The sequence below is a fragment of the Aquarana catesbeiana genome, linkage group LG04 (genome assembly GCF_042186555.1).
Source record: "Aquarana catesbeiana isolate 2022-GZ linkage group LG04, ASM4218655v1, whole genome shotgun sequence".
Lineage (NCBI taxonomy): Eukaryota > Metazoa > Chordata > Amphibia > Anura > Ranidae > Aquarana > Aquarana catesbeiana.
Genome location: NC_133327.1, coordinates 108,500,481 through 108,523,953, shown reverse-complemented (window position 1 = coordinate 108,523,953; position 23,473 = coordinate 108,500,481). Strand labels below are relative to the sequence as shown.

The following is a 23,473-nucleotide window of genomic DNA, read 5'->3' as shown; positions in this document are numbered from 1 at the left end:
AGACAGGTGTAGTGTTGGGGAGACATAGGGGGAGGTAATTGAGTCCTGTATAGTCTGATGAGAGAGTGATCCTGTGTTAACTCCTGTGTACAGGCAGGAGGGAGAGAGCACAGCCTGCACCTCCTCCTGTTTCTCTTCTCCTCTCTGCTGCTATCTTTATTTATGTCATCAACCTAGAAAGCTGTATGGGCCACCTGACCTGTCCTTAGCAGCCAATGATGTCATCAGTTAGTAGTACGTGGGTGAAGGGATTTTCCATGATTCTGGGAATTCTGGGCTTGCCCAGACCACACATCATCAATGCAAAACGATGCCCTAGGAAATCCTCTTATAGTTATAAGGTCTATTCTGAGTTTCACTTGTCTGTGTTATCAGAGTGAAACAATGAGGCCTAAGAAAAAGCCTACATCCTTCTCAGAAAAGAACCTAAAACCTCTTACAGACCTTTTACAGATTTTCCGTACACAGAGAAAATTTTGACACTGAACCAGGATCAGGATGGGGAGGGGTTTAGGAGGGGCAGTTGCCCCGGGTGTAGTGGTATCATGTGAGATGGGGGGTGCCACATGGAAAGTTCCTGCCGCTACAACTGCTTCTGTCAGGTTAGTATGGGAAGCAGTAGCAGCCCATCCATTAAGGGCGCCCAGGCACTGACCCCCCCATTCATGCGTCTGGCCCCCATGCAGGACACCGGATGCATGAATTTCAATGGGAAGGGGGGGGGGGTTTGAAGCACCTGATTAGAGCCAGAGGCTTTAATAGGCTTCAAAATAAGGTGGGCTCGGGGCGCAGAGCATTGCGCTACGAGCCCTCCCGGGAGTGTTACAATAGCGAATGAATATTTGCTATTGAAACACTGATCCTCCTCCTGGCCAATCAGGAAGCGTGTCTGAGACCTGTTTCCCAATTGGCCGAAAGGAGAAGCACCCCAATTGGCCGCTGAGGAGGAGGGAGGAAACGGAAGCCGCCACCGCCGCCGTGATGCCCATGGAGAGCAGGGGAAGGGGAAGCCGCCGCCCCTGCCGTGATGACCGCTGAGAGCAGAGGAAGCTGCCAGTGAAGCCTGGGAGAAGCGCTGCCCGCCATAGATGGGGTAAGTGCACCGGACCCGACCGACCAGACGGTGGGGGGGTGGTGGCACTGTTGTCTGCCCCCTCACCACTCCAAAAAAAGACAAGCTGCTCTCTCTCCTCTCCAGTTCCTCTTCCTGCTGCTGCTGTGCTCCTGCATTGGGACTGTCAGATTAGGACTTTGCAGGGTTTTTTACCTTCCCCCTTCTTTTACCCTCCCCTATCTCCACCCAGCAAAGAATGTGGGTAGAGGGTGGATTAGCAAACTATGTGAAGTCCTGATCTTACAATCAGTGTGTCCCCGAACCACAATCCCATACTCCTGCAGCAGCCGGCATCTCTCACCACTGGCTGACTGGCAAAAATTTTTTAAGTCTGCTTGTCCTGGCCTGCTCCTTGAGGGGAGGGGGGAATTTGGGATTTGAGGGAGATTTGTGCTGAGGGAGGATTTGTGTTGGGGTGCTAAGAGGGGATTTGGGGGGTGAGATTTGTGTTAGGAAGGGAGATTTGGGGGGGGGATTTGTGCTAGTATGGACGAATTGGGGGTCATTTGTGGGGGGGGGGGTTGTGCTAAGAGGGGGGGGTTGTGCTTGGGGGATTTGTGCTCCAAGGGGACATTTCATGGGTAGAGAATTTTTGCTATAATGGGTGATTTGAGGGGAGGATTTGTGCTAGGAGGGGAGATTTGGGGAGGGAGAAGATTTCAGCTGTGAGGGGGGATAGGGGGACTAAAGATTCCTGTTGGGAGGGGGAATTTCAGAAGGGGGATTTATACAGGGAGAAGGGGGATTTTGTTTTTTTAAGGAGAATTTTGGCTTGCAAAGGCAATGTATGCTTAGGTTGTTATCATGCAGATAATATATGATAACATACATGTGCAGTAGGAAGCCAGCAGTGAAGCCGCAAGTAGTCACAGCTAGTTTCCCTTTGTAAACATACCAGCACCAGGGACCCAACGATCAGCGAAGAACTGACCCAGGTGAGGACAGCGCTGGATCAGTGGACAGAAAAGTCAGTGGCTACAGTATTTATAGCTGTCGGCTTTTAATTTTTTTTCTTTCTGGAGTGACGATCCTCTTTAAAAAAGAGGTATGGGAATTAATTTTTTTTAAAATTTATACTTACCTAGGTGGATGCGGCATTGTCCCTTGGTGCCTCTAAACTGAGAACCGAGCGATCGAACACTGCCGATCGCTCGGTTCTCACAGCTCCGTGGAGGGGTAGGAGCGGCCGACTCAGGCTCTCAGCGGCTCACTGAGAGGCTGAGTCTGGTGTTGGTCCAGGGATCTGGGAAGATACCGACTTTATGGTCGTGATGATGCGGAGCCTGGACCAACCTCTGTGATGTCAGCAGAGAGCAGACTTCAGCCCGCTCTCTGCTGAAAATTGGTCACAGGAGTGCAAAACGAACTGCACTCCTGTGATCCAAGGATGGAGTATATCCAAGTGAGCTTTGGCTGTACTTCTTCTTTAAAAACCTTTTGCTTCAAAACAGAGCAGGGCTCTTCGGGAAAGGGTAAAGCACTTAAAAAAAATATTTGAACTGGAGGTGATAGAGGAGTTAAATTGCAACTGGTTCAGCCCCGTTGTATTAATTCTCAAACCTGATTAGAGTTGGTCATCATGCATTGATTTTGGTAAACTAAGTTTAACACTTATCCTATGACTCACATAGAAAATTAATTGATCAGTTTGATATATTACCACTTTGCATTTGACCAAAGGACATTGGCAGATCCCCTCTCTGAGTCAGCCAAGGAAAAAACAACATTTCTAACTCCTGATAGGGTGTCAGTATTGGAGATGCCCTTTGAGTTACAGAATGCCTGCAACATTTGATGAAAAGATGAAAAGCACCATGCAATGCGGATTGGGCCTCTCATTTATCAAGGGTTCAAGCCACATTAAAAGCTAAATGAAAAGCCAAGCTTATGGCCAATCCTAAAAAGTGTTCATTGGACTAGCAGAGGCAAAATATCTGGGGTATACTATTGGGAGGGATATATTGAAGCAAGTACAGGCACAAGTGTTGTGAACTCGTTAAGGGAGTTACACCCCCAGCCCCATTGGCAAATTGGCAAGTGTAATATATAAATATATATATATATATATATATATATATATATATATATATATATATATATATATACTGTATGCTGTCTACGTTGCCGGGCTAAAGTTAATTACAGTATCAGCAACATAAACAGCATTTTTTTTTTGGTCAGTCCAATCTGTAAACTTGCACTGAGATAAAAAGAGCAAGCATGTCTTAAAAGCTAATGACTACGATTTAAGAGTACAGGGTGGCTATTATTTACTTTCTAAGCTAGAAAAGCCTCCTCAATGTACTCTTCTTATCATGGTTTCACTTTTTTTTTTTTTTACCAAAGGCTCAACATCTTTTATTTGGAGTCAGCCAACAACCTGGAGCTAAGCTTCTTTACCCCCTGAAACTCTCTCATCTAGTGAAACAGGTCTTATTGGCCTCAGAGGTGCTCTCAAAATGGGGCAGTGGGAAATCAGGGCTTGATAACATGAAAAATGTTGTATTCTGTTATTTATACGAGATTAATGTTTTAAAGATAGAACTTTTTGTTTATGAATTCCTTTTTCTATTTCACACTCCTTTATTTATAATGTTCTAATTTTCTCTGCATTTTTACATGCAGATCTCACTGTCCAGAAAATGTGACAGTGGCTGGATCAAACTATAACAGGTGTCCTAGAGATGCTTAAGTTACGCTTCTTGCTTTTTATTTACCTGTTTATGTTTAATTTTTTTTACTAAAAATGTTTGTTATTGCAACTGCTTAACCTTGCCAAATGTGTCCCAATCCCTGCCAATCATGGTTTTGCATATAGATGGGAAGAAAATATGAACAAAGGCAGGTGAATTACAAATAGGAATTCATACACCGCGTAAAGAATATAATGTTTTTGTAATAGTGGCCCCTAAACATGAAAAATCATATCCTTATGAATATGCAATGGCTGCCTTTATCGTCAGTACTGGAAATCAGACTTCTATACGGTGATCTATTAATACATATTGTGAGGTTTATATCGATACTACATTGTTCCCTTTCATATGAGCAGCAGTCAGTGTTGGCCTACTTTTGCAGTGACCTTTCCTTTCACTGTCAGGTTTACAGCACTGCAGGATATATGTGTCTGTACCTATAATTCACTCAGCTCTGTTTTATATAGGTTTAATAGAGTGAACAATGGCTAGAAGTCTAGACAGTTGTTGCTATTCTGAGACTCCAGATTCCAGGCAAGCAGCTAGAAATACATATAGGGGAGCTGTTATACCTGGATTTGTATTCCTGCCCATCAAGTTCTGAGATTTACACACAGAACAACCCAGGGCAGGGGAGTCAGCATTCATCTATGAGCCTCCCAATCTCATATATTAAGGGTCTGATGTTTGTTTGGTCAAGGGGGCATGTAAGATATAAAATCACAAACCTTATGTCTTAGTTCTTAGTTCTGCAGGCTTCCTCCCTCATACCTCCCAACATTTTGAGATGGGAATGAGGGACACCTACCAGCAAACGTATGTAGGCATAGGACACTCCCCCTGCCGCAGGGAGAATGAACCCAAGAAAAGGTTAATTAAACCTACAAGGGCTTTTTTTTACCACTACTATTCCTTTATATTGGCTTTATAAATATACAATTGCAGCAATTTAGAACTTGGAAGAAAAATTTAGCACTGGGAAACACTTTTTGAAAGATAAAAAGTGCATTTTAAAAACATCTATATGGATCAGACCAAAATGAGGGACAAATGAGGGGGAAAGAGCGATGGAGGGATATTGCTCCAAATCAGGGACAGTCCCTCGAAATCAGGGACAGTTGGGAGCTATGCCTCCCTGCCTGGTATGGATGTCCCACGAATCTGCTCCTTTTGTTGAACCACATAGCCACCCCCCCCCACACACACACACACACACACTACCGTCATCGCAAGCAATGCAAGACTAGTGGTCACTGCTGGTTCTGCATAGTATGTGAGGATGTCAAGGGCCCTCCCAAACTGGTTGTATTGGGAGAAATGGAAGCGAATCAGCTGCTGCAGAACTGAGTAATAAGGTAAGGATTCCACTGCACTCCCCTAGACTATGTGAGCATTAAATCATTGATATATGGGAGAATATAATTTTTTTTTTTTTTTATAGCTGGAGTTCAGCTTTAAATAATACAGTTGTTTTCCTTCTTCCTGCCTATGACTGAACAATGAAAAGAGAAGCAGTAAACTGAGCTCTATTCCCACTCATTTAGCTCTCTCCTCCTATCAGCGTTTTGTTTGTTTTTTTCTTTTTTTTTCTCTTTTTCTTCTCTGTTCTGTAGGCCATGGGACAGGATGCATGACTTATGACTCATAACCAGATGGCCTGTTGACCCGTATTAACTCATGATAATGTATCTTAAAGGGTCACTGACTTGTATAACCATATAACTATATATTTCTATACAAATACATCATTTATTAACCACTTCCCCCTCCCCTCTTTCTATTGGTATGTTGAACCATATTTAAGCGGTAAGGCACCTAATAAAGGCAGACATTTTCCGAATGCACAACCTGCCTCTCGTATTATTCGGTGTCTCCAGATATCTGAGGGCCCTGTTGGTGTACCTAATAGACGGGTGGTCGGCCAGAATACCTACTATTTACTTTCAGTTAGCACATGAGCACTCTGCACTACTTCGTCCTCTCCCATTCTAAACTCTGATGTACTTTTAATATCTACACTGCTTGCTGTAAAAAATGCATTTATTATATATTAATGAATATAGAATTGCATTAACCTCTTGCCGATCAGCCGCCCGTCATTATACTACAGCAGGATGGCACAGCTGCGCGAATCGCCGTAGGTGTACGTCGGCCGCTTTAAGAGCTATAGAGGGTGCCTCGATGCCCGCCGGCCACCCACAATCGCTCCACAGAAAGCCAGAATGGGGATTTGTGTATGTAAATAAATAGATCCCCGTTCTGACAGGGGAGTAGAGAGAGATCTGCTGTTCCTAGTGATCAGGAACAGTGATCTCTCTCCTCCTCCAGTCAGTACACTCCCCTCACAGTTAGAAACACCTCCCTAGAGAACACTTAACCCCTTGATCGCCCCCTAGTGTTAACCCTTTCCCTGCCAGTGACATTTATACAGAAGTCAGTGGCTATTTTAGCTCTGATCGCTGTATAAATGTCACTCGTCCCAAAAAAGTGTCAAAAGTGTCCGATCTGTCCACCGCAATGTCACAATCCCACTAAAAATCGCAGATCGCCGCCATTACTAGTAAAAAATAAATAAATAATAAAAATGCTATAAATCTAATACCTAATTTGTAGACGCTATAACTTTTTCTCAAACTAATCAATATACGCTTATTGCGATTTTTTTTACCAAAAATATGTAGAAGAATACGTATTGTCCTAAACTGATGAAGAAAATTTATTTAATTTTTTTTGGTATATTTATTATAGCAAAAAGTAAAAAATATTTTTTTTTTTCAAAATTGTCGCTCATTTTTTTTTTTCATAGTGCAAAAAATAAAAACTGCACAAGTGATAAAATACCACCAAAAGGAAGCTCTATTTGTGGGAAAACAAGGACATACATTTTTTTGGGTTACAACGTCGCACGACTGCGCAATTGTCAGTTAAGGCGACGCAGTGCTGTATCGCAAAAAATGGCCTGATCATTAAGGGGGCAAATCCTTCCGGTCCTTAAATGGTTAATGTGTGTCTCTTGTTCAGCTTAACATGTGAACTCCAAACAACTATAGAACACACAATATGTTGCAGTTATATATTTGATATTTGTACCCCCTGGGAGGCAGCATGTTTGTGATGCAGAGGAGATACTGCTGTTAAGCCTCAGCAGGTGCTATGGCTAAGGGCCTGAAGTAAGATGGAAGACACTACCTGTAGAAGCTAGGCTGGAGATGGAAACCTATAACTCAAGAGTGTTGCAGGGTTGCTGGGTAGAAGCTGTTCCTGTCCAATGTGTGTAGGACCTTTCGCCTATAGCTCCTGATGTGAGGGATTTTGAAGGTAGATGCCAGAGGTTACAGCAAGGACTGAAACTGCTCTCATGGGATCTCAGAGTCACAGGCTGTCCTGTCCACCTTTAACATTATTGTGAGGCTGCTACTATAAGGCCCAATGCTGCTGAAATAGGATTTTTCAAGAAAACTGTCCTCCAATACCTGCATATGCTTTTAAGTATCCTGCACCCTAATCCCTCCTTCCTGCCTATATTCAAGATCTGCAATAAATCTTCAAAATATACCCATAGACAGGGGTGCTCAAAATGTTGGGGGGGGGGCCCAAACAAACTAAAAAATTTGGAAAAAAAAAAACATTAAACGCAGCCACTGTGCCCATCAATTGCAGCCACTGTGCCATCAAACAGCCACTGTGCCATCAAACACAGCCACTGTGCCCATCAAATGCAGTCACTGTGCCCATCAATTGCAGCCATTGTGCCCATCAATTGCAGCCACTGTGCCCATCAAATGCTGCCACTGTGCCCATCAATTGCAGCCACTGTGCCATCAAATGCTGCCACTGTGCCCATCAAATGCTGCCACTGTGCCCATCAATTGCATCCACTGTGCCCCTCAAACGCAGCCATTGTGCCCATCAATTTCAGCCACTGTGCCCTTCAATTGCAGCCACTGTGCCCATCAAATGCCGCCACTGTGCCCATCAAATGCAGCCACTGTGCCCATCAAGTGCAGCCACTGTGCCCATCAAATGCAGCCATTGTGCCCATCAATTGCAGCCACTGTGCCCATCAAATGCCGCCACTGTGCCCATCATTTGCAGCCACTGTGCCATCAAAGCAGCCTCTGCGCCGTCAAACGCAGCCACTGTGCCCATTAATTGCAGCCACTGTGCCCATCAAATGCAGCCATTGTACCCATCAATTGCAGCCACTGTGCCCATCAAATGCCACCACTGTGCCCTTCAAATACAGTCACTGTGCCCATCGAATGCTGCCACTGTGCCCATCGTATGCTGCCACTGTGCCATCAAATGCTGCCACTGTGACCTCTATTGCCCACTCGCCGTCTGCCCGGCACTTACCTTGTCTCGGTGGGGCAGTGGGTGACAGCCAGCGGTGTCCTCCATGCGTCTCCTCCCATCCTCTCCTCCTGATAGGCATCCAATCACAGCACCTGTCATTTCAGCCAATCAGGTGATGGGTAAAAGACCCCAGCATTTGATTGGCAGAGGGGCGGTTCAGCGTTAGGAAAGCGAATATTCATTCGCTGTTCTAACACATCTGGGTGAACTGTGAGCGCCAAGCATGGTGCTCGCAGGTCACCTTTTTTGACACCTATTAGAGCCTATGGCTCTAATCAGGTGCTTCAAAAAAAACCCTGCCACTGTAAATCAGGCGCCCGGCTGAAAAGGGGTCAGGCGCCTGAATAGGGTGTGGTAGCGGCGACCATGGATAGATTCATGCTATGCATGAATCTATCCATTGGTCACAGAGGGGGTGGCTGGGGAGAGGGTGAGCAGCGCCCGTGCGCCCTTATGGACAGGCCGCCACTGCCCCTAGACTGAGCCTGAATCTGTTGATGTGCTTCTGGCGCTGGTACCAGGGCTAGCAGCCTCGGAACAGGTAAAGAAGACTTGGTTTATTTCCAGCGGCACCTCCAGGGGTTAGCGCTACATATTGTAGTGATATAGTAGTGGGATTACAATTATTATTATAATTCAAGTTATTTCCACAGATATAGAATATCCTACATAAGTCGGCCACCATATCATTTAATTATACTGTAGATAGTATATGGTAAATTCCTATATTTATCTTTACAACAGCTTCCAGTAATCCCCTGTACAGCAGCACTAAGACTAATGTCTGGTACAGTGTACACGCGATAAGATTATCGGACGAATGAGCGTCTATTTTTTTTGTATGCTAGTCTCATATTGAAAATGAAGAGTTTACTAAAGTTACGAAAATTCTCGTACGACAGAATACAAATTTGGTAGTGATGTAATGTGTGTTTGTATTGTATTTTCGAACAACTGTACTGATTGAATGAAAATTGTACGATCTGGTATCATATGAGAAAAAATGTTGTGCTTGTCCCATCGGATAATTTCACATGAATTGTCATGATCGGCACTCTCGAAAGCTGTGTATTAATGAGCAGATTATTTTATGATCGATTTGAAAGTGGTATTTTTTGTGTGATTTTCTGATCGTGTACATACCATAAGAGAGATAGCCACACAATACAATACAATACACAAATCTGGCTTTAAAAAATTGCATAAGACTGTAGGTCTAAACATAGGAAACTAACAGTGCTTGGCCAGCCTAAAAGAGAAATTGGTGTCTACTTCCTGGCTGTGCAGTTTGGCAGGGTTGTCCTAAATCAGAATAGTAACAGGTAATACGGAACCAGAAATTACAATTTACGTCTACCACAGTCATGCAGATACACACACAAATAGGCTGAAAGTTAATTAACTAATCAGTATGCTTTGAGCTGTCACTCTATATGAATACCTCCTATTGATAGTGTCTTAGTGTGGATTAAACTCTGGACCTCATTACTGAAAGTTAAGAGTGCCAACCACTTAGCCTCCATGCAGTCTGGAGTGCTAATGTCTTTCTTACCTCTTAAAATTAATCTACGGGCCCATAAAACTTGCTAAACTGACATATTTCAGACACGTGTAGGTGACCGCATGCTAGTGTGAATCTCCTGTAATGCACTTATCAAAACCTGAGGGCATTCAATCATGCAAATAGAAACTTCATGGATTTGGTCCTCACCTTCCTACCTAATGAGCTTTACTTGTGTCCAAGCAATATTCTGAGACCAGATAGCAATCAAGTAGCTGGCTGCATGATGGAGAACCCTTGTATTTTTGGAAGTCCCAAGTTGCTTTACAGGACACATCAATGTGAGGGAAACTCGGAGATGCCTTCAATTAGTGTCACTTTAACATGTTGAATGGGCCCTCAGGTTTCAATCCTAAAAAAAAAAAATATTTTGCTACAAAATATGGTTTTAGGTTGAATTCTAAAGGACATTGACCGATGAGTAATTTTAGTCCCTTATCTTTACATTGAAATATGCTACATCTATTTCTAACATATTGTGTATACAGTACAGCTCATTGTGACTTATCTATTAACATGTGCCAGATGATCATGTTACTGGGCCTTCTTTTAATTCAAATACAATGTTTCCTCTTGATGTACATTAGTCAATAGAAATCACCTTGGCCTTATCACATTTAGCGTGTAAAGCTCTTTGAAGATACACTGGGAAAAATTGCATATTTATTGCTTTCAAACATGTTCAATGGCATCTAAAGTAAATCTATCTCAATGAAGGGCAAATCTGAGTGTACGATAAACAAAATACATAAGCAAAGGTTACTATTAACCTCCCTGGCAGTATGATTATGTCAGATTTTTAATGCTGAAAGCAGTACATTGTTTTGCATGGAAATTTGGCGTTTTATATTGTAGGCCTGTAATTCTTAGCAATAACACACTTAAATCTGTCCAAACCAGAGTCTAGCAGACATCCCGGGTATGATAAAGTTTGAAACACAAAATCATAAATTATAATATAATAAATAACTATAAATGATTATCAAAAATAATAATATAATAATAATAAAATGTATTCAACACTGAAATTTGCTCAGTTGCAGAATTGTCGATGTCGTCACTTTCAGTGTCTGATGATGAGTTTCCCCACGAATCACTATTGCTCAATTCTGCAAGTGTTTTAATTTACTATCGCTGTTTTCTTGGTCTAAAACCACTTTTGACGTACAGGGACGCTTTTTGGTTGCTATGGACATTCTCAAGCTTTCAGGCAGAAAGAACAGTATTTATAATATAAAACTACATGCAGGGCACTGGACAAAGCACTAGGGACAAAAGGGCGGTGAAATTATTTGATATAGCAATGTAATCTGTAAGATTACAGTGTACTGTATGTGTTCTATTTTTTTGCACTTTTTGAATTAACAGCTGGGCTCTGTCCCCATGTGTCGCGCCACTCGCAGAGAATGGAGCCCGGCATACAGTACATCGGGCGGAAGACACAGCCACTGCACACACAGCGGGGAGACGTGGCAGGATCCTGGGGACAAGGTAAGTAACTTTCCCAGGATACTGCGATGCAGCCCCGAGTGTAGCCCAGGGATACCGCTCTTGGTATGGAAAATTCACCCCGAGCCACACTTGGGAATACCGCTAAGAAGGTTAACAAAAACATATGCCAGATTGATCAATTCATCCAGATATAGGCAACTAACATAAATGCAAATTTGACTTTTTTCTTGGAATGCCAAATTTGATCCCACCCCTTTTGGAGCCTTCCTGTTGGTCCTTTAATGTACTTGTTTGCCTCACTTGACTAATGGGTGTGGTTGGGGGGTGAAAGGGACGGGGGAAAGCTTGACTTTACAGTAGGAGTTGATATTTGCATTTGACATCATCCACATCCATCCATCATCCATATGGGTATTTTCTTTATTTGCTCAGTTTTAGTGGTCCAAGTTTGTGACAGGCATACTTTAAATTATCAAATGTGACTCTCATAGTTCTTAGGAGTGCATTTTTTTTGGTACAGGAATTCATACCAAACACTCCCTTCCTGTACATGTCTATTCAGCTTGAAGGCAACACTGATTACTAAAAGTACATAAAGTCTGCTGAAGACAGAAGTCATTCCCAAACTGTCCTCTGAACTGCTGAACTTGTGTTTCCTAAGTAGATATTTCTATCCTTTAAACAACAACCTGACAGTGGTACCAGTGTTCACAAGAACTTGTAAAGTCTATGCTATAACTGATCTAAAATGACGGAAAGAAAAAAAGAAGCATCGCCAGTGGTGGGCACTACATTTTTCCCAGCTAGGGGATTTATCACATAAGCTTTCCTATAGTTTCTTTAAAGCATTTTACTATATCTTTCTAAATATCAAATATGCCAATCCATCTATTCTCCCCAACAGAAATCACATTCCCTTGCAATTACTATTTTGTTACACTTATCCACACACATACTAATGCAATTACTCATAGCAGTGATATAAAAGTTACTTTATATCAGGTTTGAGCAAGGAGAACAAAGCTGGTTTCTAATGGGCTACTAGGGCTACCATGGTGTGCTCTTTGCAGGGAGTTCATAAATTAGTCTCGTTTACATAATCTTTTTGTATAAAATCATAAGAAGACAATGTCGGCAAGATATAATTTCAGTGATGTGAGGTCTACTCTGAACCTATTAAGGATGTTTCAATTTATATATAACAGTAACTGAGTTGTCATGTCTTACTGAGCTTTTGGATTTGTTTTATTTTGTTTGCCATTCATCTTACAGTGTGAGTTACTTGTACCATCTTCAGAGTAAAAGTGTAAAGCTTACCCTATGACTTTGACAGTTTAAATTATTTAAAGGAGATGAGTCTATCTGATCTGAAGCTTCAGCTTTTTGTACACTACAGGTGTGCTTTGATAGATATGAAGCCGTTCATGTTTTTTTTTCCTTTTCATATGAAAGTATACATTTGGGTTTTCTTTGTCTTTAAGTAAAAAAACACATTGCTGGCCATTTAACTAGGTCCCTAAGCCCCGGATATGAACTTAATCACTTGATGTGGCTATCATGTGTATTCAATATGGCCAGGAGCAAAGTTCAGCAGCTGATATCAAACCATATAATTCTTCTTTTGCTGAATTGACTTGTGATAGAAACATGGGGCTGCCATTTTTGACCTCATTCTACAAATGTTAGTTTCTTGGTTGTTATACTCAATGGCTTCAGAATTATGAACATGGAGCAAGTCAATAAAGTCAGAGGAAAGTCAGAAGTTTTTATCTGTATACCTGTTTCAGGATAATGGCTTAAAGTAGCAAGACCAGTCAGTATTATATCAGAAAACTAACATTTACAGAGGCAAAGCTCACTAATGGCATTCACTGTTTTATTCTTGATAGGTTTCTATTAAAACAATTCTTTCATGAAGCAAAATTCTTCTTTGATTAGGCTGTGAATCTTAGTTCTGGGGCACTGAGCCAAAGCTAGTATATGCTGCATTAATAGGAGGAATGGCTGCTTCCATTAAACTTAACTGAAAGTTGTTTTGCGATTGCTTAAAGTAAACTGATGATTGATTGGCTGTGAAGTTAGGTCCAGAGTAAGGAAAGGGGAATCTTACATCTAAGACCAACATACCTTGTTAAAAGGGGGTTGGCTTGGGAGGAGTTTTTAGGTAGGTTAAGTAAATCGGATCAGGGTTCTTACTGGATTTGTAGGGTTGACAGGAGCAGGTGGAGTTGCAAGGGATGATCAATAGGAGGATATTGAGAGGTCTTCACTTGGAAGAGAGACTGCGTAGGGACAACTTCACTCCCTCCCTTCTTTAAGTTTGGTTGTTTGTCATTTCTTGGGACAGTTCAGTTTTTGTGATTTGTCATAGCAGCTGTCAGCGGTCAGGGTACAAGATCCTGGTATGCACTATATTATAGGTAAAAATGTACATTGGTAGTGATCTGTCTTGGGTACGGCTCCCATTAGTCTGTTTGGGTTGTATCTGCTATTAGTGGTGATGTCTCCAAGTAATTTTTTTTTTTTTTTTAGTTTTTAGTAAGTTTAGATGCCTACATGAACTTTGGGGCTCCGTTTCCATTTAATGACTGGTTTTGTATGTTATGTATGCTGTATGTTATTTACACAGCTTTGTGAATAAAGGGCTGTTATGGCCCTTAAACTTCAGTGTTGTGTCATACGTGTCACTTAAGTAAGGTAAAAGTGGAATGTTAATCAAGAAATTGTAGTGAAAAATCATCTTTTATACCCTAGTCATATGCTACTGCATTTGGCATTTTAGCATTGTTCTTTGAACTGCCAGCCAAAGTATCTAGAGTTTACTAATGGTCACATAAAAATATTAAAGGAATAATTTAAGGAGAGCAAGGAATATTAAGGGATATTCAAGGAGAAGAAGAAGAGACAGGCTAAACAGTAGACCTTGGTGCATCCATACACCAGTAAGGGAAGAGGATATTCAATTTGAAAGGGTAATGTTCACTGTGCAATGTTCAACAAATAAAATGTACTTGCATTCACTATAGGCACCTGATCATGTGCAAGGTAAAATCCTGTTTTTATTTTCTTTTTTAAATTCCCATGATGCATGATTTGGTTTTCAAAGGAATCATAGTTTCACTTTTTTCACTAAGCTAATCAAACATTCTCTATTGCTGTATTAAATCAGCCCTATGGATGAGGAAAGGGCAAATGTAATTATCTACACTAATGATATCCACCAGCACTTTTGCAAAACTGAAACATCTGTTTAGATAGAATTCACCTTTAAATATTCAGTAAGAAGTAAAGAAATTTGAGGATGCATTGAGTGCAGTGACCCAAAGCAGCCAATATCAGTTGATCTATTTAACTTGCGCGACTATAGTGAACTGGCTGCTATGAGTTACTTAATGTTGGACACCTGCACTGCCTTATTATATAAGCCTGTTATGATACTACATCATGGCACTGTTATGTCCTGCAAGATCTATAATATCGGAGAGCAGATGACTTTAAAACCTTGTTCCCCATAAATAAAAATATGTCTGAATGGAGGACCTCCTATTTCCCACATAGTAGTCAGCCAGCCAACTGGCCAAGGAAAAAAAAAAGTTTGTTTTATTTTGAGTAATAAGGAAAGACATATTTTTAACCATGATGTCTGCTGTTCCATATTCCCTCTGATGGTATGAACTAGAAGAATATATGGCATACTCGCAAGTAGGGCAAAGTCCAAGCAATTCTGGAACTACACAAGCAGGAAACACGTCCTCAACATGTGTCACAAAAACCAAGAAAATTTCAACAATTTACCATTTCATGTCCACAGCCACAGATCAGAGTCACTCTTTCATGTTTCCACTAGCAGAATCTAATGGGATGGTTGGGGGAAATACACATTTTCTACCACCTACAGTATACGATTTACTTTTACTGACTATGACTACCTAATAACATTAGGTGCATTTATGAAATTGGTTAAAGCAGACTGTAAGTAAAATTGGAGATTCTTTTAAATTTATTAAAATGCGACAATCCATTCAATACAGAGGATTTACTCAAAGCTGTAATTAATAAAAATCACCTAGAGCATCTTCTGGTGATATCTGGTATGGTGGCCAACAATGAACCACAATCATTATCTGTAGAAATACAAATTTCTGGTTGGACATTAGTTGGTCAAGTAGATAACTGTTGCTTTACACCACAGAGGCAACTTAGATTCTGTTTTTTTTCCAGTGATATAATGGGAAAAAAAATCTAGATAAAACATTTTTTTTCTGAGTTATACACTCAACCATCCCTTTACTGACCCATTCTGTATCCATATACAAGTGTAGCGCTGTGGGTTTAAAAAACTTATAAAGATATAAGAATAAAGAAAAACGTCTATGTCAAACAGCAGAAATTACAAAATGTAGTAGCTTGACAAATAAACAAATAAAGTCTCTGATGTTCTTCAGATGTTTTAAAAGCTGAAAAGGACTGATGTTAGTCCAAAGGTATGTATAGTTCCTTATTCACCACGTGGATAACACATGCAAACGTGTGATGGACCCTCCACATAAGGACGAAATGAAGGCTTACCAGAAGGATTGAACTCATAGGAACGTACGTTCAATGAGTCAATCAAGCTTGTAACCCCAATGGGTAATCAAAAGGGGGAACCTCACGACTGGATGGTAGCAAAGCTTCAGGACATGTCCACACTTCTGACGGAACTTAAAGTGAATGGCAAACCTTCCCACGAGTCATCTCAGATGGATAGTCCATATAAGAATAAAGAAGGGGGGCCACATAGCATAATACCGTTTGGAAAAACAGATTTATTAAAATAAGTAAACAACTTACATTTCGGTAGTAAAAAAAGCGCTTCAAATAAAAATTATGGCAGGCAGTGTAGTCTCCCGACGCGTTTCGTCTTAAAAGACTTCTTCTGGGGTGCTCACTCACTGCTGCCATACCCCTTAATATAGATATCTAAGCCCCCTTAATGAAGATACAGCTCGTGTCTAGATTTCTAAGGCACTTCCGGGTTTAGCCAAGATGGCGGACCCGCGTGCGTTCCACGCCTCAGTTGGGTGTGTGTATATGCGTTCCAGCATTATACTGAGATGTTGTTATAAGGTGTAATAAAATTATGAGTGTAGGGACAAAGTAAGAATAAAGACCACTTCCTGGTGAGGATATTCCCAATATAAAACAGTTGTTACCACTCTCCATATCATAGTGGAGAGTGTGGTCCGAGATAGGGAAGAACGAGATGCCGGATGCGTGTCACCCGTTCAGACGGGATGAGCACGCGTCACTTCCCTTCACATGGACCGCTATAGGTAAACAGCGGTTCAAGCCTCGTTTTGGTGTGTATCCACCTATCAGTGGAGCGTGCATCACCACGTTGAACGGGGCGATAGCACGTGACTCCCCATCACATGGGCGGCTGAAAGTAAACATTAAGTCAAGCCTCATTCTGGTAACGGTCAACCTAACTCTGACCTAGAACTCTGTATTGACAACAGTGGGAAAGCACAATGTGCAATAACATAAAAATCTGTGTAACAAAAGATATGATCTTTAAATGAATAAATGAGTATGTTATAAATATGGGAATAGTGTATCAATGACTATTAGTGTGTTCAGTGAATAGTGATATCGTGATAGGGAAAACTAAATGAGACATAACGTGATAGAATGATAAAAAATAAAATGAAAAAAAAAAAGGGAAAAAGAAAAAAAAAAAAAAAAAAGAAAGAAAAGATAGAAAAAATATAGAAAAAATATTTAAAAATAAAAAATAAAAAATAAAAATAAACTAAAAATAAAAAATAAAAATAAAAATAAAAATAAAAATGAAAATAAAAATAAAAATAAAAATAAAAGAAAAGAAAACTTATAAAGTTGAAAATAAAAATGAAGATAAAAATAAATGAAATAAAAATATTAATAGTAAAAATAAAATGGAAATAAAAATAAATATAAAATTAAAAATAAAAATTTAATAAAGAAAAAATGTTAGAAAAATAAAAATAAATAAAATTAAAATTGAAAACGAATATAAAAATGAATATAAGGTGAATATATAAATAAATGTGCGTTTAAGAAGTGGTAGAGAAATTTTTATTTCTATATACCACCTCAGAGTATTATGATGTGGACCAAAAAAACTGAATATAAAGTGTGAAGGATCTTGATAGTGACAATATCCATATCAGTGAAGTCTTTGTATATGTGTACATAAATTTGGCCTCCATAGACCCGAGATATATTCTCAAAAGAGTTCTCCACAATTAAACACCAGTATACAAAACTTATGCTTGCTCTAAAGTAAAACTAAGAATCATTGATAAATGCATTAATGTCAATTTCCATATTCATACCCCTTGGGGAGAGGGACTGTAGCTCATGTATCCAGAAAGTCTCTAGGCGGGAGACACCCCTGGTCTTAGCACCCCCTCTCCAAGGTGGAGTGTATTGGTCGATAACTAGAAATTGTGAACCTAGTGGGTTACCGTTATGGAATTCCTTGAAATGTCTGGGTACGCTGTGTTTGGACTTCCTCCCTTTAATTAGGGCAATATGTTCACCCACCCTTCTGGTAAAAGTTCTCGTTGTGCGGCCAACATATTGTTGGCCACATGGACATGTAATCAAATATACTACATATCTGGAGTTACATGTGCAGAAAGGCTTGATAGTATACCTTTTCCCTGTGACTGTCGACATAAAATATGTAGTCTTGCGTCCCGTTAATGCATTATGTTGGTATACAACACATTTCTTACATGGAAAAAATCCAGTCAGGTTGTGGAAAAATGAAGGACGTGCTGGAGGGTTCGTAACATTGGGTGCTACTAGGCCACGCAGGGATGGTGCTCCTTTAAAAATTAGTTTGGCTTGTTCCGGTAACATCTTAGCTAAAATATTGTCTTGCTTCAACACCCCCCAGTGCTTTTTCACAATACTTTTAATTTGTTTGTGGATAAAGGAGGAGGAATAGTGGTGTTGGATAAAAGCCAATATGATGAGGAGATGTATCGGATATTGAGAGAACCAGATACTTATGTAGAACTCTCCAATAATCCTACTAGTATATACAAGAAACAACTACAGACCCTTATAACTAAGGGTTATGATTCTAGAATTCTAAATAAAAAAGAGAAAGCCTTCCTGATACCTTCTGCACCAAGAATCCCCACCATCTACTATTTGCCAAAAATCCACAAAAATCCGACGTGCCCCCCAGGGAGACCCATCGTGAGTGGTATTAATTCTATTACTTCTAGAATAGGCAAATACATTGATTTTTATTTGCAACCTATTGTTTCAAAGACACCTTCTTTTTTGAAAGATACCAGCTCTACGATTAAACGTTTGGAAGAGATTCAGCTACAGAAAGGTTTTATCATGGCCACAGTGGATGTGGCCTCGTTATACACGTGTATACCACACGAGAGGGGCATAGAGGCCGTCAGACACTTCCTGTACCGGGAAGAATCCCTGGCTCCCTTTCAGTGCGATTATTTGATAGAGCTGCTTGAATTCGCGACCAAACATAACTATTTTTGGTTCGATCAAAGGTACTATCTGCAACAACGTGGAGTGGCCATGGGAGCGAAATTCGCTCCGAGTCTTGCGAACCTCTTCATGGCCAAGTGGGAGGAGGATGTCGTCTATGCCTATAGTACTACTTCATTAGTCCTGTGGGCCAGATACATAGACGACATCCTCCTCCTATGGAGTGGTACTCCAGAATCATTGAAACAATTCTTCGAACATCTTAATAATAATGATAGAGGCATCTCCTTATCTTATGAAGCTAGTGAAGATGAGATCCACTTCCTAGACCTAGAAATCAAGATCGTTAACAATCAATTCGAATTCAACACCTATTTTAAGCCAACAGATCGAAACAGTTTTATCCCCAGAGATAGCTGCCACCACAGATCTTGGCTTAACGCAGTTCCTCGGAGTCAGTTTCTACGTCTTCGTAGGAACTGTACAAACTTAGATGTATTTATAGAACAAGCAAATATTTTAAAACAACGTTTTCTTGACAAAGTGTATGACAACACCACTTTAGAATTAGACCTTCAGAGAGTTACTAATATTGACAGAAATTCCCTGTTTGAAGTGAAACCTGACAGAGAACCAGATTCCACATTCAAGTGGGCAATGCTAACTTCATATTCAGTGCAACACAAACAAATTAAAAGTATTGTGAAAAAGCACTGGGGGGTGTTGAAGCAAGACAATATTTTAGCTAAGATGTTACCGGAACAAGCCAAACTAATTTTTAAAGGAGCACCATCCCTACGTGGCCTAGTAGCACCCAATGTTACGAACCCTCCAGCACGTCCTTCATTTTTCCACAACCTGACTGGATTTTTTCCATGTAAGAAATGTGTTGTATGCCAACATAATGCATTAACGGGACGCAAGACTACATATTTTATGTCGACAGTCACAGGGAAAAGGTATACTATCAAGCCTTTCTGCACATGTAACTCCAGATATGTAGTATATTTGATTACATGTCCATGTGGCCAACAATATATTGGCCACACAACGAGAACTTTTACCAGAAGGGTGGGTGAACATATTGCCCTAATTAAAGGGAGGAAGTCCAAACACAGCGTACCCAGACATTTCAAGGAATTCCATAACGGTAACCCACTAGGTTCACAATTTCTAGTTATCGACCAATACACTCCACCTTGGAGAGGGGGTGCTAAGACCAGGGGTGTCTCCCGCCTAGAGACTTTCTGGATACATGAGCTACAGTCCCTCTCCCCAAGGGGTATGAATATGGAAATTGACATTAATGCATTTATCAATGATTCTTAGTTTTACTTTAGAGCAAGCATAAGTTTTGTATACTGGTGTTTAATTGTGGAGAACTCTTTTGAGAATATATCTCGGGTCTATGGAGGCCAAATTTATGTACACATATACAAATACTTCACTGATATGGATATTGTCACTATCAAGATCCTTCACACTTTATATTCAGTTTTTTTGGTCCACATCATAATACTCTGAGGTGGTATATAGAAATAAAAATTTCTCTACCACTTCTTAAACGCACATTTATTTATATATTCACCTTATATTCATTTTTATATTCGTTTTCAATTTTAATTTTATTTATTTTTATTTTTCTAACATTTTTTCTTTATTAAATTTTTATTTTTAATTTTATATTTATTTTTATTTCCATTTTATTTTTACTATTAATATTTTTATTTCATTTATTTTTATCTTCATTTTTATTTTCAACTTTATAAGTTTTCTTTTATTTTATTTTTATTTTTATTTTCATTTTTATTTTTATTTTTATTTTTTAGTTTTAGTTTATTTTTATTTTTTATTTTTTATTTTTAAATATTTTTTCTATATTTTTTCTATCTTTTCTTTCTTTTTTTTTTTTTTTTTTTTTTTTTCTTTTTATCACGTTATGTCTCATTTAGTTTTCCCTATCACGATATCACTATTCACTGAACACACTAATAGTCATTGATACACTATTCCCATATTTATAACATACTCATTTATTCATTTAAAGATCATATCTTTTGTTACGCAGATTTTTATGTTATTGCACATTGTGCTTTCCCACTGTTGTCAATACAGAGTTCTTTACTGACGTCACTAGGTTGACCGTTACCAGAATGAGGCTTGACTTAATGTTTACTTTCAGCCGCCCATGTGATGGGGAGTCACGTGCTCTCGCCCCGTTCGACGTGGTGATGCACGCTCCACTGATAGGTGGATACACACCAAAACGAGGCTTGAACCGCTGTTTACCTATAGCGGTCCATGTGAAGGGAAGTGACGCGTGCTCATCCCGTCTGCACGGGTGACGCGCATCCGGCATCTCGTTCTTCCCTATCTCGGACCACACTCTCCACTATGATATGGAGAGTGGTAACAACTGTTTTATATTGGGAATATCCTCACCAGGAAGTGGTCTTTATTCTTACTTTGTCCCTACACTCATAATTTTATTACACCTTATAACAACATCTCAGTATAATGCTGGAACGCATATACACACACCCAACTGAGGCGTGGAACGCACGCGGGTCCGCCATCTTGGCTAAACCCGGAAGTGCCTTAGAAATCTAGACACGAGCTGTATCCTCATTAAGGGGGCTTAGATATCTATATTAAGGGGTATGGCAGCAGTGAGTGAGCACCCCAGAAGAAGTCTTTTAAGACGAAACGCGTCGGGAGACTCCACTGCCTGCCATAATTTTTATTTGAAGCGCTTTTTTTACTACCGAAATGTAAGTTGTTTACTTATTTTAATAAATCTGTTTTTCCAAACGGTATTATGCTATGTGGCCCCCCTTCTTTATTCTTATATGGACTATCCATCTGAGATGACTCGTGGGAAGGTTTGCCATTCACTTTAAGTTCCGTCAGAAGTGTGGACATGTCCTGAAGCTTTGCTACCATCCAGTCGTGAGGTTCCCCCTTTTGATTACCCATTGGGGTTACAAGCTTGATTGACTCATTGAACGTACGTTCCTATGAGTTCAATCCTTCTGGTAAGCCTTCATTTCGTCCTTATGTGGAGGGTCCATCACACGTTTGCATGTGTTATCCACGTGGTGAATAAGGAACTATACATACCTTTGGACTAACATCAGTCCTTTTCAGCTTTTAAAACATCTGAAGAACATCAGAGACTTTATTTGTTTATTTGTCAAGCTACTACATTTTGTAATTTCTGCTGTTTGACATAGACATTTTTCTTTATTCTTATATCTTTATAAGTTTTTTAAACCCACAGCGCTACACTTGTATATGCATTTGAAATCTTGACAAAATCCTTATTTGTTGTGTGAGCTGCTTTCTCGTTGGGTAAGCGCAGGGTTACACTCTTGTCTTTTCTGACCCATTCTGTAGTCAACTGGCATTTGTACATGCAAACAAATAATAGACAATTTCCTGTACTGCAAGCATAAATAAGCATACACATTGCAATCCTACTGTGCCTACAAACATCACTTTTTTTCTAAATACCTGAGCATTGGAAGTGTTGTTAGCTTGTCTGGAGGACGGAGAGGAAAGAAGAAAGGGAGCCCACAGGGAACGTCTGAAAAGAATAGACAAGAGAAGCATATGGTTACCCCTAGTTCTTAAAAGTACAATCCAGTCAAACATATTCTGACTGACCCAAGAGATACAATGTGCCTGCTAAGCATCTCTAATTTTCTTCTTGGAATTCATCTTCTGAACCTGACTGGCCTTGTCTGCTAGTTTTTTTTCTAGTAGCCATTATGCTCTTTGTCTGTGTGGCCTTGAGTCTGTGCTGGTGAACATGTGTCTATATGTTACAGATGTATTCCACGCAGATGTAAAAAATATACTAATCTATGTGGTTATCATTAAATTAGATGTAACATTTTGTGTGCTTGACAAACAACTGTCATTAAATATTTTCATCATTCCTTGCATTTAAATGCCACTGATCATCTGCAGCTTGTTTTGCACACTTCTTACCCACATGCATGCACTCCAGCACTGGCTGCATAGCATTTCTCAGAATCAAATGACCCCTAGTAGTTTCCATTAGAAGTTAATGTGACACGGTGACAACACAGGATTACAGATGGTAGACAGGGGCAAAGCATTAAAGAAACCTATTGCCAAAACTTTTTTTTCATTTTGGATAGAGCAGTTATCTGAAAAAGGAATACCCATTTCAGTTGTTTTTTTTTTGTTTTTTTAGCCATCTGTCTCACATTGGGGAGTTTTCCCTTTATATCCTGTCCTATAGATGCAACAGGAAGGGGAAGGAAATCCTTACAAAGTGAGGAAAATGCTCTCTGAAGCAGTTATCACATGAACAATGTCCCTATTGGCAGATTTTCGTTCTGTTCCTGTTCAACAGACAGCTCAAGATTTTGGATTTCCCTTACTCAAGCGTGTGTGACAGCAACCAGGTGAGGAATACAAAGAAAAGTGTGTTTTGCCTACAGTCAAGCATGGTGGTGGGAGTGTCATGGTCTGGGACTGCATGAGTGCTGCCGGAATTGGGGAACTACAGTTCATTGAGGGAACCATGAATTCCAACATGTACTGTGACATACTGAAGCAGAGCATGATACCCTCTCTTCGGAGACTGGGCCGCAGGGCAGTATTCCAACATGATAACAACCCCAAACACACCACCAAGATGACCACTGCCTTGCTAAAGAAGCTGAGGGTAAAGGTGATTGACTGGCCAAGCATGTCTTCAAACCTAAACCCTATTGAGCGTCTATGGGACATCGTCAAACGGAAGGTGGAAGAGCGAAAGGTCTC

General features: G+C 40.2%; 1 protein-coding gene across 21 annotated transcripts in view; it reads right to left on the bottom strand.

The window, feature by feature from the left end:
• Positions 1 to 23,473, bottom strand: part of MYT1L (myelin transcription factor 1 like) — a 716,654-nt gene that overhangs the window by 295,054 nt on the left and 398,127 nt on the right. For all 21 annotated transcript variants that reach the window (XM_073625450.1, XM_073625442.1, XM_073625431.1 and 18 more), the window contains one exon: positions 22,190 to 22,262. Coding sequence is in view for 2 of the 21 variants with exons in the window: in XM_073625446.1 (XP_073481547.1) it covers positions 22,190 to 22,197 (8 nt within the window). In the remaining 19 variants the exon portion in view is untranslated. The remainder of the gene's footprint in view (positions 1 to 22,189; positions 22,263 to 23,473) is intronic.